Source organism: Streptopelia decaocto (assembly GCF_964273445.1).
Source record: "Streptopelia decaocto genome assembly, chromosome: 1".
In the NCBI taxonomy this organism is placed as follows: Eukaryota; Metazoa; Chordata; class Aves; order Columbiformes; family Columbidae; genus Streptopelia; species Streptopelia decaocto.
Window position 1 is genome coordinate 95,179,262 of NC_138663.1, and position 14,047 is coordinate 95,193,308.

General features: G+C 41.1%; 1 protein-coding gene across 2 annotated transcripts in view; it reads left to right on the forward strand.

Moving 5' to 3' along the window:
• LOC309435288 (cohesin subunit SA-2-like) overlaps positions 1-14,047 on the forward strand; it is a 63,803-nt gene that overhangs the window by 2,367 nt on the left and 47,389 nt on the right. The window contains exons 3-8 of one of the 2 annotated variants that reach the window (XM_082043352.1): positions 1,608-1,815; positions 2,955-3,039; positions 3,671-3,817; positions 5,216-5,312; positions 6,316-6,392; positions 10,987-11,058. In XM_082043352.1, the coding sequence (XP_081899478.1) occupies positions 1,790-1,815; positions 2,955-3,039; positions 3,671-3,817; positions 5,216-5,312; positions 6,316-6,392; positions 10,987-11,058 (504 nt within the window). In that variant the 5' untranslated portion in view covers positions 1,608-1,789. The remainder of the gene's footprint in view (positions 1-1,607; positions 1,816-2,954; positions 3,040-3,670; positions 3,818-5,215; positions 5,313-6,315; positions 6,393-10,986; positions 11,059-14,047) is intronic. The other variant, XM_082043351.1, reaches the window with a different exon arrangement.

Genomic DNA, 14,047 nt, shown 5'->3' on the forward strand with positions numbered 1-14,047 from the left:
TTAATTTCTAAGTGGTCTTCTCGTTCTTTCAGGTTTTGCCAAGCTTTGGCAAGCATGATGTTCTATATACCAGGCATTCACTTACTTTTTGAGCCCCTTTTGCTATAGGTTCATTTTGCCTGGCATAAGCTGACAAAGTAAATAGCACAGAGCCATCTGTAGTGTCATACTTCAGGATGTTCCTGGGAAAGAGATGCATGAGTTAAAGCTTCAAAGAAGTATATTCTAAACAGAGATATTAAAAGGCAGTACATGATCAGACAAGTACTAAACTGAACTTCTGTTTTTTTTTTTATTTTTTTTTTTTTTTTTTTGGTTGGTTGGTTGGTTTTTTTTTTTTTTTTAATTTAGATGTTTTAATCCAACTTGGACTCAATTATAGTTGCTCTAATTAAATGAAGTGCATTTATTTTTGTTTTGGAGTCAAGTAAGTTGCTAAATAGTACATGCAAACAATTCAGGAAAGTTGTTTGAGAGTGTGTTGAGTGTTACGTTGAGGTACGATGCAGAAACAGGTAACACATGTTACCACAACATTGGCTGGTATCTGAGTTGTAGTACTAGTGAAACTGCGCAAGTAAGGACAAGTTAGTCCAGCCTCATAATGTTGCATTCTGCTTTGAAATCAAGAGTGAAAGGATTTAATAATGTAGGAGAGGCAGCTCCTTGACAAACACGTTTGGATTCTTTTTGTTTATTTGTGATCTGTAGAAGAGTCTGGAAAGGGCTAAATGCGGTCAGAAAAGCAGTGCGTATTACTGTCTCTTGCTGCTTGTACTTTTCAACTAGGAGGTCTCTGCTGGTGCTTGAGATACCTAATCTCTGTGGTCACAATTGCAAATCAAAGAAAACACTTGAGAACTTTTGCAGACTATTGCTTATAGCATGCTGACTCAGTTGTGAACTGTAGTTCATCCCTCTCTACAACATGCAGAAGTTCAGACAACTGATGTAAGAGTTGGTTCACCATGAATTATTTTCTTGGCTTTTATCTGTCAAATACCGTGACACATTTTGAACTTTTCTATGACAAGACGTTAATTGCATTTAATTTTTATTGGACTTCTCTCTGTAGGGAAGTTAAGCATTTGCAGAACTGGTATTTAGAAAGTTCATGTATTTTAATAGAATTTTATATTTATATAGAATTTTTATAGCAGCCTTTGGAAGCCTAATTCTACATTGCTTATGGTGAAGCATCTCAATAGGTTCAAAAGTGAACTGAGATGTGTTTAAAGAAAACCCTTTGCTCTCACAAGTAAAATAACATCAAGACCTTGGTCCTACAGTTGATGCTATTCAGCCTCAGGATTTGCTTTGTGGAGACAATGTCTGGCTGAAACAATCTTGGGAAAAAAACAACAGCAGTGCTTACCTGGGATTGATAAACCTAGCTGGGGTTGAGCTGGCTCTGCATCAGTTAGTTCTCCATCTGGGTTCTCCAACCCTGGATATTGGAGGGCAGACTATATCTGGCAGTGTAATACATTGGTTTTTTTCTTTGTAAAGTGGTCACTTGTGTTAGTACGCTTTCTTGTTGCAGCAGTCTCACAAAAATGACAATTACTGTACACTGTAATATTTGCTTTTTTTGTGCCTTCTTATAGTACAAGTCAACTGGCTTCGTGTCCTGGCCACCATAGTTAAAAAGGAGGCCATAGCAGCCAGCTACCAGTACTGGACCTGCTGCACAAGTGGGATACAGCTCGTCTGCTCAAACTTGATCTCTGACAAAGCACATTGTTAGCACTGGGAATGATGAAAAGAGGCATGATTTGATTGCATATAAATGTATGGCTTCAGATCTCCCAGAAGGTGCATCTTTCTTTATAACATTATTCGTCCATCAAATTAGCAATGACCTGCAAATGAAATTTCTTATGTACCTTGTTTCCTCAGCATGTTTTATAGACAAAGTAAACCAGTTTCTTCCTCTGGTTTTAAATTGTAGACCCATCAAATGTTATTGATTTGTGGAAAGCACTCATGAAGAGAATGCATACTTGAGTTAGTGATTCATGGTGCAAAGCTCTTAAGTCAACAAAGGCTGCCTGAAGTCAACATCAGCTCTCTGTTTTGTTTACCTACTTTTTACTTGATATCTTTGATAGTTCTGCTAGTTTTTTAATTATCAGCATATCTTACAGGAAAGCCAGTAGTTTGAAAAAGGCCCCAAATTTCTGTTGTGCTTTTAAAGTTAGCTGTTTGGTTTTTAGTAACAAAATGACATAACTTGCAAATTATTCATTAGGATATTCATTCATCCTGGGGTGTATTAGAAGGGGGGTGGTTAGTAGATCGAGAGAGGTCCTCCTTCCCCTCTACTCCACCCTGGTGAGACCACATCTGCAATATTGTGTCCAGTTCTGGGCCCCTCAGTTCAAGAAGGACAGGGAACTGCTGGAGAGGGTCCAGCGTAGGGCAACGAAGATGATTAAGGGAGTGGAGCACCTCCCTTATGAAGAAAGGCCGAGGGAGCTGGGTCTCTTTAGTTTGGAGAAGAGGAGACTAAGGGGGGACCTTATTAATGTTTATAAATATATAAAGGGTGAGTGCCATGGGGATGGAGCCAGGCTCTTCTCGGTGGCAAACAATGATAGGACAAGGGGTAATGGGATCAAGCTGGAACACAAGAGGTTCCACTTAAATTTGAGAAGAAACTTCTTCTCAGTGAGGGTGACAGAGCACTGGAACAGGCTGCCCAGGGAAGTTGTGGAGTCTCCTTCTCTGGAGACATTCAAAACCCGCCTGGACATGTTCCTGTGCGACCTCACCTAGGCGTTCCTGCTCCAGCAGGGGGATTGGACTAGATGATCTTTTGGGGTCCCTTCCAATCCCAAACATACTGTGATACTGTGAAAATATGTATATATATGCATTTATTTTCTTCTGTTTGTACTGAAGTGTGTAATTCTGTGTTGTCACTGCTAACCCCTTCAACATGTTTGTTTCAGAGAGAACGCTGTCCACGATGAGCCTGTGCCTGAGTCCGCTGTGCAGAACAGCAGCTGTGTGAGAAATGGCAACCTGAAAACACCAGTAAGTTGATTTTTTTTTTTTTTTTAATTGTGGAATTTATTTTCTGTCTCATTCAATTGTTACACAATGGAACATTATATAAAACAATCACAATACAGTGCATCTAAAATCTAGTCACTGTATATAGCTTGGCCCTCGAATTCCATTGGCATCAGAGCCTCAGTGCTGACTTTTGAACAGTCAGTTCATTTCAGCATGTGTTCTTTCTTAGCTGTGCATTGCGTACAGTTGATGTTCATTTACAGGTTTTGTGTTTACCCTGTGAGTAAAAAGATGTAGAAGAGCTTCTGTGCTTGCTGTCTTTTCTTCAGAAATTACAGCTGCCACTGAAAAATGCCTTCTGGGTAGTACACAACTGTTCAGAAACTTCTTTCCTGTTATACCTTCCTATGCTTATGACTCATAGTTGAGAAAAAATTCAAACTGGTAAATCCTTTCTTTCATCCCCTTCTAGTATGGTCGTGTTTGATAAGGCTTTACCAATGTCCTTGAAGCTTTAAAGTTGACACCCTAGGGAAACCATTACAATGAGAGTAAAATAAACTTGTTATTAGGGGATAATTCATGTGTCTGTGAGTGGCCATTATGTGCCACGTTTTCTCCTGTGATTTCTTTGCTTACCTTGTTTCAGAGAGAGAAACGGAAGGTCCGAGAACAGTGTGAAAACATACGGAGAAATTCCTCCAGTAGCAGAAGAGTGAGCCAGCTGCAGAATGGTGAAGTGGTTGAGGCAGTTACGTTGTTTGAAGTGGTCAGCATGGGGAAGCGGGCCATGCAGGTATTTCTGGCTCTGAATTCTGAGGGGAGTTGGTGGAGGCAAGATGGATAAACAGCAGTCATTTCAGTTAGTTGTACTCTGGAGCGTTGAAATTTTGTTCTGTTTGGGCACAGATGGGGAAGAAACGTGTTTGGAAAACTGTTATGAGCATGGCTCTTGAAAAGAACGCATCTTCAAGAAATTAATGAAAAAGTGGCTGTCGGGTATTTAAAAAGAGGAAGGAAATATGTATTTAAACCAATCTTCCTAAGGCAATGTCTGATTATATGAAAAAAATATAGAAGAGGTTGATCAGTAGAAAATTTTGGTTGTTCGGGATTCTGAAAATCAGGCATTTTTTTCTGGGAGCTTGCCTTTTCTTTTATCCCCATTCCAATGCAGTTTGACAGCAGTTTGCATAATAATCAGGTTCCCTGTGTATCTATGTAGGTAGATGAGAGGACACACACCTCCCCATACTCTTTGAGCATATGTGTATATTATGTTTGTAAAAAGGATTAAAATCTGGAGCTCCAAATATTTTTGGACATGTTTATACATTTGTCTCCAGTGTGTAGTGTCTGTAAGCAAACTCTGTGTGTGCACACATGAAAAGTGCATTTATATTTTGGATGTGAGACCTTAGTTTTTCCAAGATGTTTGTGTGGATGGACTTTTGCCATGCTACAGCTGTGTTAACCTCAGCAGAGCTCCCTGAAGAGCTCAGCTTCTGCTGTGCAATGCAGGTGTGAAGGGCTTGGGAAGGCAGCAGCTTGAGTCCAAGCTGCTTCTGCTGGAATTTATTAGACCTGTGTGGCACTTAAGGTGGGTTGAAGCCTGGGTGGCTTGTCCCAGCTGGCCTGTGTCACAGGCTGTAGGTTGTACTGCCCTAGAAATGAAATTTGCAGTTGTTTTTTAGCTTAAATGCAGCACGTGAACTGTTTCAACACAAACCAGGTGTTAGAGAAGAAGAAGAGATCTTCCAGGAACAATTGCTAATGTTAATTTAATATTAATTGTAAGATGGTTCAGAGGTTAATTTTAATTTTTTTTTTATAAATGAAACTGTTATCTCAGTGCTGGAAAGAAACCAGGAGAATGAAGGTTTGTTTCCTGTATGTTACATTTATTAAAGTTGTGGTTATTTTCCCTGTTAAGAAGGGGCAAAGCATCTATGAATGGCAACATTGCCTAGAGCAGAAATTGTGAATGAGTAGTTCAAGACTTCATTTTGCCCCAGAAGGAATCTTTTGCATGTACTATTAGAAATGGAAGAAAATGGTGCAGAGTTTATTCTCATTTTTATATTTTAATGGAGATGAAACAATGTTAGTTTGTGCCTTTATTATGCATGTCCTCAGCGGAGTGCAGCATGCTGTGTTCAGTTCCTGACTCATGAGTTTCTTTAATCTATTCTAGTCTGTAGTAGATGACTGGGTTGAAGCTTATAAACAAGACAGAAATGTGGCACTTCTAGATCTGATCAACTTCTTCATTCAGTGCTCTGGCTGTCAAGGTAATTTACCCTCTTAGTAGCATTTTCAGTTGTCTGTGGGTGAGAGTAGTCTGAAGTGTGCTTTCTAAAATGGAATTTTTCTCTCCAGTAGATCATGCACTTGTAATCTGTCCTGTTCGTTAAGACAAACTCCAGATGGGCAGGACTAACAGTAAAGAACGTTGCTGGTTAAATTCTTTGACTCTGTATTTACAGCATACCAGCTCTCAGAGTTGTATTTGAACGTGTTTTGTAAGGTCAGGTTTCTGAAGTGGCTTGTCACATCCCTTTGCAGAATCCCCATGTAAGGAAGATTATTTTGATGACCGTTCTAATTAAAATCCAGTGTTTCAGCTGCCATTTGTTTTATAATTTCCTAGTATCTTTTGTTTTCCTAGTATCTTTGTTTGAAAGTAAAAAACCTAGCAAACTTAGCTCCCTGCATTGGTGGCTAGAAAAGCAATCTCTTGCCTCATTGCAGTTACTTTTACCAGAGGATTGTGAAGTTATTTCATAACAAACACTGAGGCACGGTGACTTTTGGGTCCAGTTTGCTGGCAAAATCCTTCCAGGTGGCAAGTAAGAGCTTTTAGAAGACTATTCTGTTCGTTTGAAACTTTTGAGTATATTTAAGCAGCTAGAATATACCTTTTACATTTCAAATTTTTTTCCAGGTCTTTGACTAATATGCCTTTTCTTATGGGAAACATTTTGGGGTCTTTGACTAGCAGTGGGCAAAATTTTATTAAATCCTTGAAGTAAATGAATGGATAGAGAAAATAGCCATGCCAGACAGCACAGGGCAGATTTCTCTAAATGAGAATTTCATTTTTGGTTCGTCATTATTTTCTACTGTAAATAAATGTGTGTCTCCTGATGTTTACATTAACTGTACCCATGCAAAACCAGTTTGAGTCCCCCTTTCTTGGTGTTTCTAAATGAAATAAAGTCCTTATTGTGGTTTGTACTTGACTAATATATACAGTTGTTAGTAATTCTTCTTTTTAAAACATTACTTTTCTAGGCATGGTAACAGCAGAGATGTTTCAAAGTTTGCATAAGAAGGATGTCATGCAAAAAATGACAGAGACCTTTGATGAGGTAGGCACATCCTTGACTTTGCACACCATTTTTATATAAACCATAGGCTTTACCTTAATCGCCAACATGGACAAAGTTCCTGCTGCTTATCAGGAGCTGTGTCCCACTTCTTTCCTCTAGGAAAACAATCCTGTTTTTCACAAGAGAAATTTGGTTTTGTAATGACCCACTTTAGCAGCAGCAGGATATTTTTTTTTCTGTAATTCACTTTTATTTTCACAGATAGCCACAGATGGCTATCTAATGGCCATCTTCCTGAATCTGGCTTTCTCTTAGGAGTTCTTTTGATAGCTACTGTATAGAGGTAAATCTAGCTCAGCATTGCAGCAGGTAAATGGTTCCTTTGGTATTCGGTTGACAGATCCTTTTAAAAATGCTATTGTGGACTTCTGAGAAGCTAATTTAAAGATATTTTATAGCTGATTTTTTTGAATCTTTTCCTTCTGTTTCACTGACAATATGAATTTTTATAACTATGTTATATGAAAGAAGAAAAATGCATTTGTGGTTTTTAATTGTCGAAACATTAGTGAATATCTAATTTCTTGAGGATTGTTAAGAAAAATGCGGAGCTTTACAATATCATTTCTCTGTTTGTCTGCTCCTTAGTTAATTGTGCCAACATCAAATTTTCTGCAGCATGCTCACAGTTGGTTCTGTGCTTTTTTCCCTGTTTTTGCCACCTCTGAATTGATTTGTCAAGCAGCAGCCATGAGCTTTGCTTTAATTGAGCATCTTGCAAAGGCCAGCTGCTGTAGGAATTCCCACAGAGGATGAATTTGCCAACCTAGTTTTCTTCATTTTAGAAGTGTAGTAGCACTTGGGCTAATTTTTGACAGAAATTATCTGATATGTGTCTGGCCATATGAATTAGTAATCTGGCATTTCTTTCCCAAATAAATTAGCTTGAATAGCACTCATGATAGGGTAGGCATTTGGGAGGGTACAAAGATGTGATTGTTGTTATCATCAGCCTGGATGTGTTACAGCTCTGCAACCTTTTCAACTGTCCTGGTGAGCAAAAAGGAAGGTTCTACAGTTGCCTTAGAAGCTGTATTCTGCATGCTGCTAAAACAAAGTAACATTGTTTTGGGAGCAGTATTTTGACATGCTTCTGTAGTGAAATATTTTACTGATGGAAGTGATAATCCCTGTGTTAGATATTGCCTCTCTGTTTTTTCTTTCTTTTTTCCCCCTTTTCTTCAATTCTAAATCCATTGAAATCTGAAATTCTTTTTCTCTTTTGAGATAAACTGATTCTAAAAAAACCCCACAAAACCCTCCTAAAATGATTTATACAGAATTAAGTATTTTTAATAACAGTATCTGTCAGCTTGTTTAATTTACTCATGATATGTGATGAGTAATATTAAGCCAGCATTAATGTAGGAGAAAAAAATATGCCCGAAGCATGCGTTTTTGTTAACCACAGTTATTAGGTCATTGAACAAAGCTTGATGATTAAACCAATTTATTTTAAAGCCAAAGTATGGTAAGAACAAGAGCAACGTAGTTTGTTATTTTCAAGTGAGTTGTTTCCTCTTTGTATTTGTGTTTCTTTTTGCATGTAGCTCTCTCATCTTTTTCATAAATAAGCTGGAAATGTAACTTAGTGATTAAGTTAGTTTACAAGTAGTGCCATATAGGACTACTGTGATTTTGGAAATATTTTGTGAAAACAAATCATAATGGTATTTAAAGTAGTAATGAAAGTGGAGAATAGTACCAGATATCTGCTTGAGTACCTCATCTTGCCTTTTGATTTATATTGTTTATAGTATTCAGAGGATTGGAAAATTAAGTTTTTCTGTAGTTCTTAATTCTTGATAGTTTCAGTGATTTAGCTATTAATATACTGTTTGATTAATTAAGTGTGATGCTATATCCATGTAGCAATGCTTCCTTCCAAAATTCTCACTAGCGTTAGTGGGAAATGTTAGTAGTGTTGAGCCTGACAAGAAATGTGAAGGACAACAAGAAAAGGCTCTACAAATATATCAAATAGCAAAAGGAAGACCAAGGAAAACATGGGCCCACTGCTAAATGGGCCCTGGTGACAAAGGACACAGAAGAGCCCATGGTACTCAATGCCTTTTGCCTCTGTCTTTACTGGAAAGACTGGCTTTTAGGAATACCAGATCTCTGAGACCAGAGGGAAAGCCTGCAGTGAAGACTACTTACTGTCCATGGAGGAGGATCAGGTTAGGAAACACTTAAATGTACTGAACAGACAAAAGACCATGTGGCCTGACAGAATGTACCCAGGAGTGCTGAGTGAGATGGCTGATTTCATTGCAAGGCCGAATCTTAGAATCATATAATCGTTTTGGTTGGAAGAGACCCTCAAGATCATTGAGTCCAACCATAACCTAAATCTAGCAGTAAATCATGTCCCTAAGAACCTTGTCTAAACGCCTTTTAAACACCTCCAGGGATGGTGACTCCACCACTGCCCTGGACAACCTGTTCCAATACCTGACAGCCCTTTCCATGAAGAATTTTTTCCTAATATCCAGTCTAAACCTCCCCTGGCACAACTTAAGGCCATTTCCTCTTGTCCTATCACTTGTTACTTTGGAGAAGAGACCAACACCCTCCGTGCTACAACCTCCTTTCAGGTAGTTGCAGAGAGTGATAAGGTCTCCCCTCAGCCTCCTTTTCTCCAGGCTAAACAGCTCCAGCTCCCTCAGCCGCTTCTCATCACACTTGTGCTCCAGGCCCCTCGCCAGCTTCGTCACCCTCCTCTGCACTCTCTTCAAACATGTTTTGCTGTATGAATGTAACAATCACAGTCTAGACTTGAAAATCATAAAAGAATCTGAGTGACTCGCTCAGTCCTTGCAGGATGCAGATGGTGGTGGAGGCATCCCTGGCTACTGAGGGGTCCCAGGTCTCATCGTCCATCAGCAGCTCAGGTCCAATTTCCTCACTTAGGCCTGGTAACCACTTGATTTTAAGGACAGTGCTCTGTGTGCCTTTATGCTTCCCTGCTTTGTGAAGGGGTCGTCACCACCCCTGGCTGGCCGAGTGCCTGGGGCCTTCAAGGCCAGTAAGGAAGGGAGTAATCAGCCTGATGCCCAGGCATCTTGAGGCTGGTGGGATGGGGAAGAAGAAATCTGTTCCCAGGATCTTCTGGACCTGCTAATGAGGAAAAAGGAATGAATGCATGACCCGCTTAGTCTCAGACAATGGCTGCTTGCCTCGTAAAATGGTGTTAGTTATGCTAACCACATTTCCAGGGGTTGGGAGTAGGAGGTACTGATCACATGTGGCACTGGGCAGCCTGCTCTGGCTAACCCTGCATCAACAGATGAGTTGCATTTGAATAGAATATAGAGTATTTCACTTGAAAGGGACCTGCAACAATAATCTAGTCCACTGCCTGACCACTTCAGGGCCGACCAAAAGTTAAAGTATGTTATTAAGGGCATTGTCCAAATGAGAGGCTTGGGGCATTGACCACCTCTCTAGGAAGCCCGTTCCAGTTTTTGATCACTCTCTTGGTAAAGAAACGCTTCCTAATGCCCAGTCTAAACCTCTCCTGGTGCAGCTTTAAACAATTAGATGATCTCAAACAGTCCCCCAGAGTCTTTCTGTGATTATGTGAACGCTTGTACTGGTGTTGGAAACAGAAAATGACTTTAATATAGTAATTCAGAGGCATTTATTTCCTCTTTGTGGGCCACGGTATTCTTCATTGGAGAGATAGGCTTGTCTTTAGGACCACTGTGGTTTTTTTGTTTGTTTTGTTTTGTTTGGCTTTTGTTTTGTTTGGCTTTTGTTTTGTTTGGCTTTTGTTTTGTTTGGCTTTTGTTTTGTTTGGCTTTTGTTTTGTTTGGTTTTTGTTTGTTTTGTTTCTTGTTGTTTTTTGTTTGGTTGGGTTTTTGTGTGTTTCTTTTTCTTCCCTGTTTCTTAAACTATCCTGCTTCTTCTGCTTTTATTCCTGTATGTGGCATTTTATTTTTTGCAGAACTTCTTTGTTCTTATATAGGTTTCCTCCCCTCTCCCATTTTGTTGCTGAAATGTTTAGCAGTGAAAGAGTTAAATTTGATGTGTAACTGTACAGTCAGGTGGGGATAGGAACACTTGTTGTGCTTCACTGAACCTGAGTTACAGAGTTGAGGAATCATGTCTGAATCAAGTGACACTAGAGCTGAAAACATCTATCTATAATTTGAAAAGCTCAGAATGGTTTTCTAGAGTTTAGATGTTTTACAGTATCTAGTTAATGTCAGAAAGGGATATCTACTTAAACTTGCTGAGGAGGCATGTATTAGAATTAATAATGATGGTTATAACTTGTATGTATTTGCTTATAAATTTTAAAAAAGTTGTCTCTTGTAGCAAGAAAACTCAGGTGTTATATAAAAGTGCATTTTTCTTCTCTCATTGATTGTAAATAAAAAAATAATGAGATGAGAAGGGATAAGATTTTGTTTAATGCATTGGATTGTATGAGCCACATATAGTACAAATTGTCTTAGGCTTTAGTAACCTTTTAAAGATAATGCATGGTTTGTGATGTTTTTGTCTTTATGAATTAACGGTGCAATTTCATTGCAAAGCTTTTAAAATTTGGTCTTATGCATTACAGGAAACTGGGTTGCAGTACAAGAAATTCATGGCCTATCCTTGGATCCTGACAGTTACTTGGCCAGTGGACATGGTAAGGTTCTTTTGTAGTTCTCTGCAACTGCAGTGTAGCATTTTGTCTGGCTGTATATCCTGTTTCCAATGTTAACTTAAACTGCGTATTAGTGAATGGAGTTAGTCATGCACTTGTGAGATCTGCCTCATCTGGTATGTTTTATAATAGAGCTCTGTTTTGGCTGAATGCACTCACACTTTTGGGGTGCCTGGTTTTGCTATTGATGTCAGAGGGAGGCGAAGGTGACTCGCTGAGTTGGATGTGGCACACTGTTCCCACAGCATTTTGAACAGTGGTGCATGTCAACTGCAGTGGTATTCAAGAGTGTTCCCCATCCTCTCCAGCGAGCTCTATACACACGCGTGCATGCACACCTGCATGCACAGGTAGGCACACAGAGGTTTTCGCAGACACGTTTGTTCAGAGGCTTGCTTCATCAAAACATTCTCTTGCAAACATAAATGTTTATCTGGAAGAACGTTTTGAGAACAGAAACAGCTTTTCACGAATGCCTCTTCCCGTACAACACTTTCGGCATTGTGGGGAATTGATCTTAACTCCATGTTGGCCCTTCACTTTGACTTTCTTTCAGTAGGCTCTGTATGAAAGAAACATTTCCAGGATGAGTCGAAGTAGGAGCCTCAGTTGAGTGATTTGAATGGTTCTCGGGAAGAATCTGTGTTAAGTGCCTGATCTGACTTGGTTTCTGGAAGTAGAGTTCCTTTACTTTGCTGGGTATAGAGGGAATCTAAGGAAATCTCAAGTTAGGTGTCTAAATTTAGGTGGTGTGCCCGTTTTGCTGTCTATATATTTACAGTATGCATACTGCCATTAAACAGTATCCCAGTATGAAATACACAGACAGTAGAAATGCTTTTATAAAGTGAGATGTCTTCCTGTATTTGTGCTGTTTTTCAGATTGAGGAGTAACCTACTGTGATCAAGTAGGTATTTCCTGAAGGTGTAGGTTGTCTTTCTGCTGACCAATGCGCGCAGCATGGGGAATAAGCAGGAGGAGCTAGAATCCTATGTTCGGTCGGGAGATTATGATCTGGTGGCAATTACAGAAACATGGTGGGACAGTTCACATGACTGGAATGTGGTCATGGATGGCTATGCCCTTTTCAGGAAAGACAGGCCAGCCAGGCGTGGTGGTGGAGTTGCTCTCTATGTGAGAGAGCAACTACAATGTACTAAATTCTGCCCAGGAGCGGATGACGAGCGAGTTGAGAGTGTATGGGTCAGGATCAAGGGGCAGGCTGGCAGGGCTGACACTGTTGTGGGTGTCTGCTACAGGCCACCAGATCAGGCTGAGGAAGTTGATGAGGCCTTCTATGGGCAGCTGAGAGTAGCCTTATAGTCACAGGCCATGGTTGTTGTGGGTGATTTTAACTTCCCTGATGTTTGCTGGAAGGACCATTCAGCCAGCCAGCCGCAGTCCAGGAGGTTCCTCCAGTGCATTGATGCACCTCATGCAGATGGTGGAGGAGCCGACTAGGAGAGGTGCACTGCTGGATCTCATCCTCACTAACAAGGAGGGTCTGGTCGAAGCAGTAAAGGTTGAGGGCTGCCTGGGTTGCAGTGACCACGAGATGGTGGAGTTCGGTGTCTCGTGTGGCAGGAACAGAATAGCAAGTAGAATTGCAGCCCTGGACTTCAGCCGGGCTAACTTTGGCCTTTTCAAGCAATTGCTGGGGGAAATCCCATGGGCAAGACTGCTTGAAGGAAAAGGGGCCCAAGATAGCTGGGTGGCATTCAGAGATTGCTTCTTCCACGCTCAGGATCAGAGCATCCCCACACGTAGGAAGTCAAGAAAGGGAGCCAGGAGGCCTGGGTGGTTGAATAGGGATCTGTTGGGTATGCTCAAGCAGAAGAGGAGAGTTTACAGGTCATGGAAGCAGTGGCCGGCCACTTGGGAGGAATATAAGGCTGCTGTTAGAGGATGTAGGAAGGCAGCTAGGATAGCCAAGGCCTCCTTAGAATTACAGCTGGCGAGAGGGGTCAAGGACAGCAAAAAGAACTTTTTCAAATACATAGCAGATAAAACTAATACCAGAGGCAATGTAGGCCCACTGATGAATGGGGTGGGTGCCCTGGTGGCAGAAGATACAGAGAAGGCAGAATTACTGAATGCCTTCTTTGTCTCTGTCTACTCTGCCGGAGCCCTGTACCCCTAAGACCCCGGATGAAGCCAGGTCAATGGAGGAGTTTGCTTTAGTCGATGAGGACTGGGTTAGGGAGCAACTAAATAGTCTGGACATTCATAAATCCATGGGTCCAGATGGGATGCATCCGCGGGTGCTGAGGGAGCTGGCTGAAGTCATTACTGGACCGCTCTCTCTACTGGAACAACCCCAGGTTCCAGTATAGGTTGGGAGATTACATATTAGAGAGCAGTGTAGGGGAAAGGGACCTGGGGGTCCTGGTGGACAACAGGATGACCATGAGCCAGCACTGTGCCCTTGTGGCCAAGAAGGCCAATGGCATCCTGGGGTGTATTAGAAGGGGGGTGGTTAGTAGATCGAGAGAGGTCCTCCTTCCCCTCTACTCCGCCCTGGTGAGACCACATCTGGAATATTGTGTCCAGTTCTGGGCCCCTCAGTTCCAGAAGGACAGGGAACTGCTGGAGAGGGTCCAGTGTAGGGCAACGAAGATGATTAAGGGAGTGGAGCACCTCATGAAGAAAGGCTGAGGGAGCTGGGTCTCTTTAGTTTGGAGAAGAGGAGACTAAGGGGGGACCTTATTAATGTTTATAAATATATAAAGGGTGAGTGCCATGAGGATGGAGCCAGGCTCTTCTTGGTGGCAAACAATGATAGGACAAGGGGTAATGGGATCAAGCTGGAACACAAGAGGTTCCACTTAAATTTGAGAAGAAACTTCTTCTCAGTAAGGGTGACAGAGCACTGGAACAGGCTGCCCAGGGGAGTTGTGGAGTCTCCTTCTCTGGAGACATTCAAAACCCGCCTGGACATGTTCCTGTGCGACCTCACCTAGGTGTTCCTGC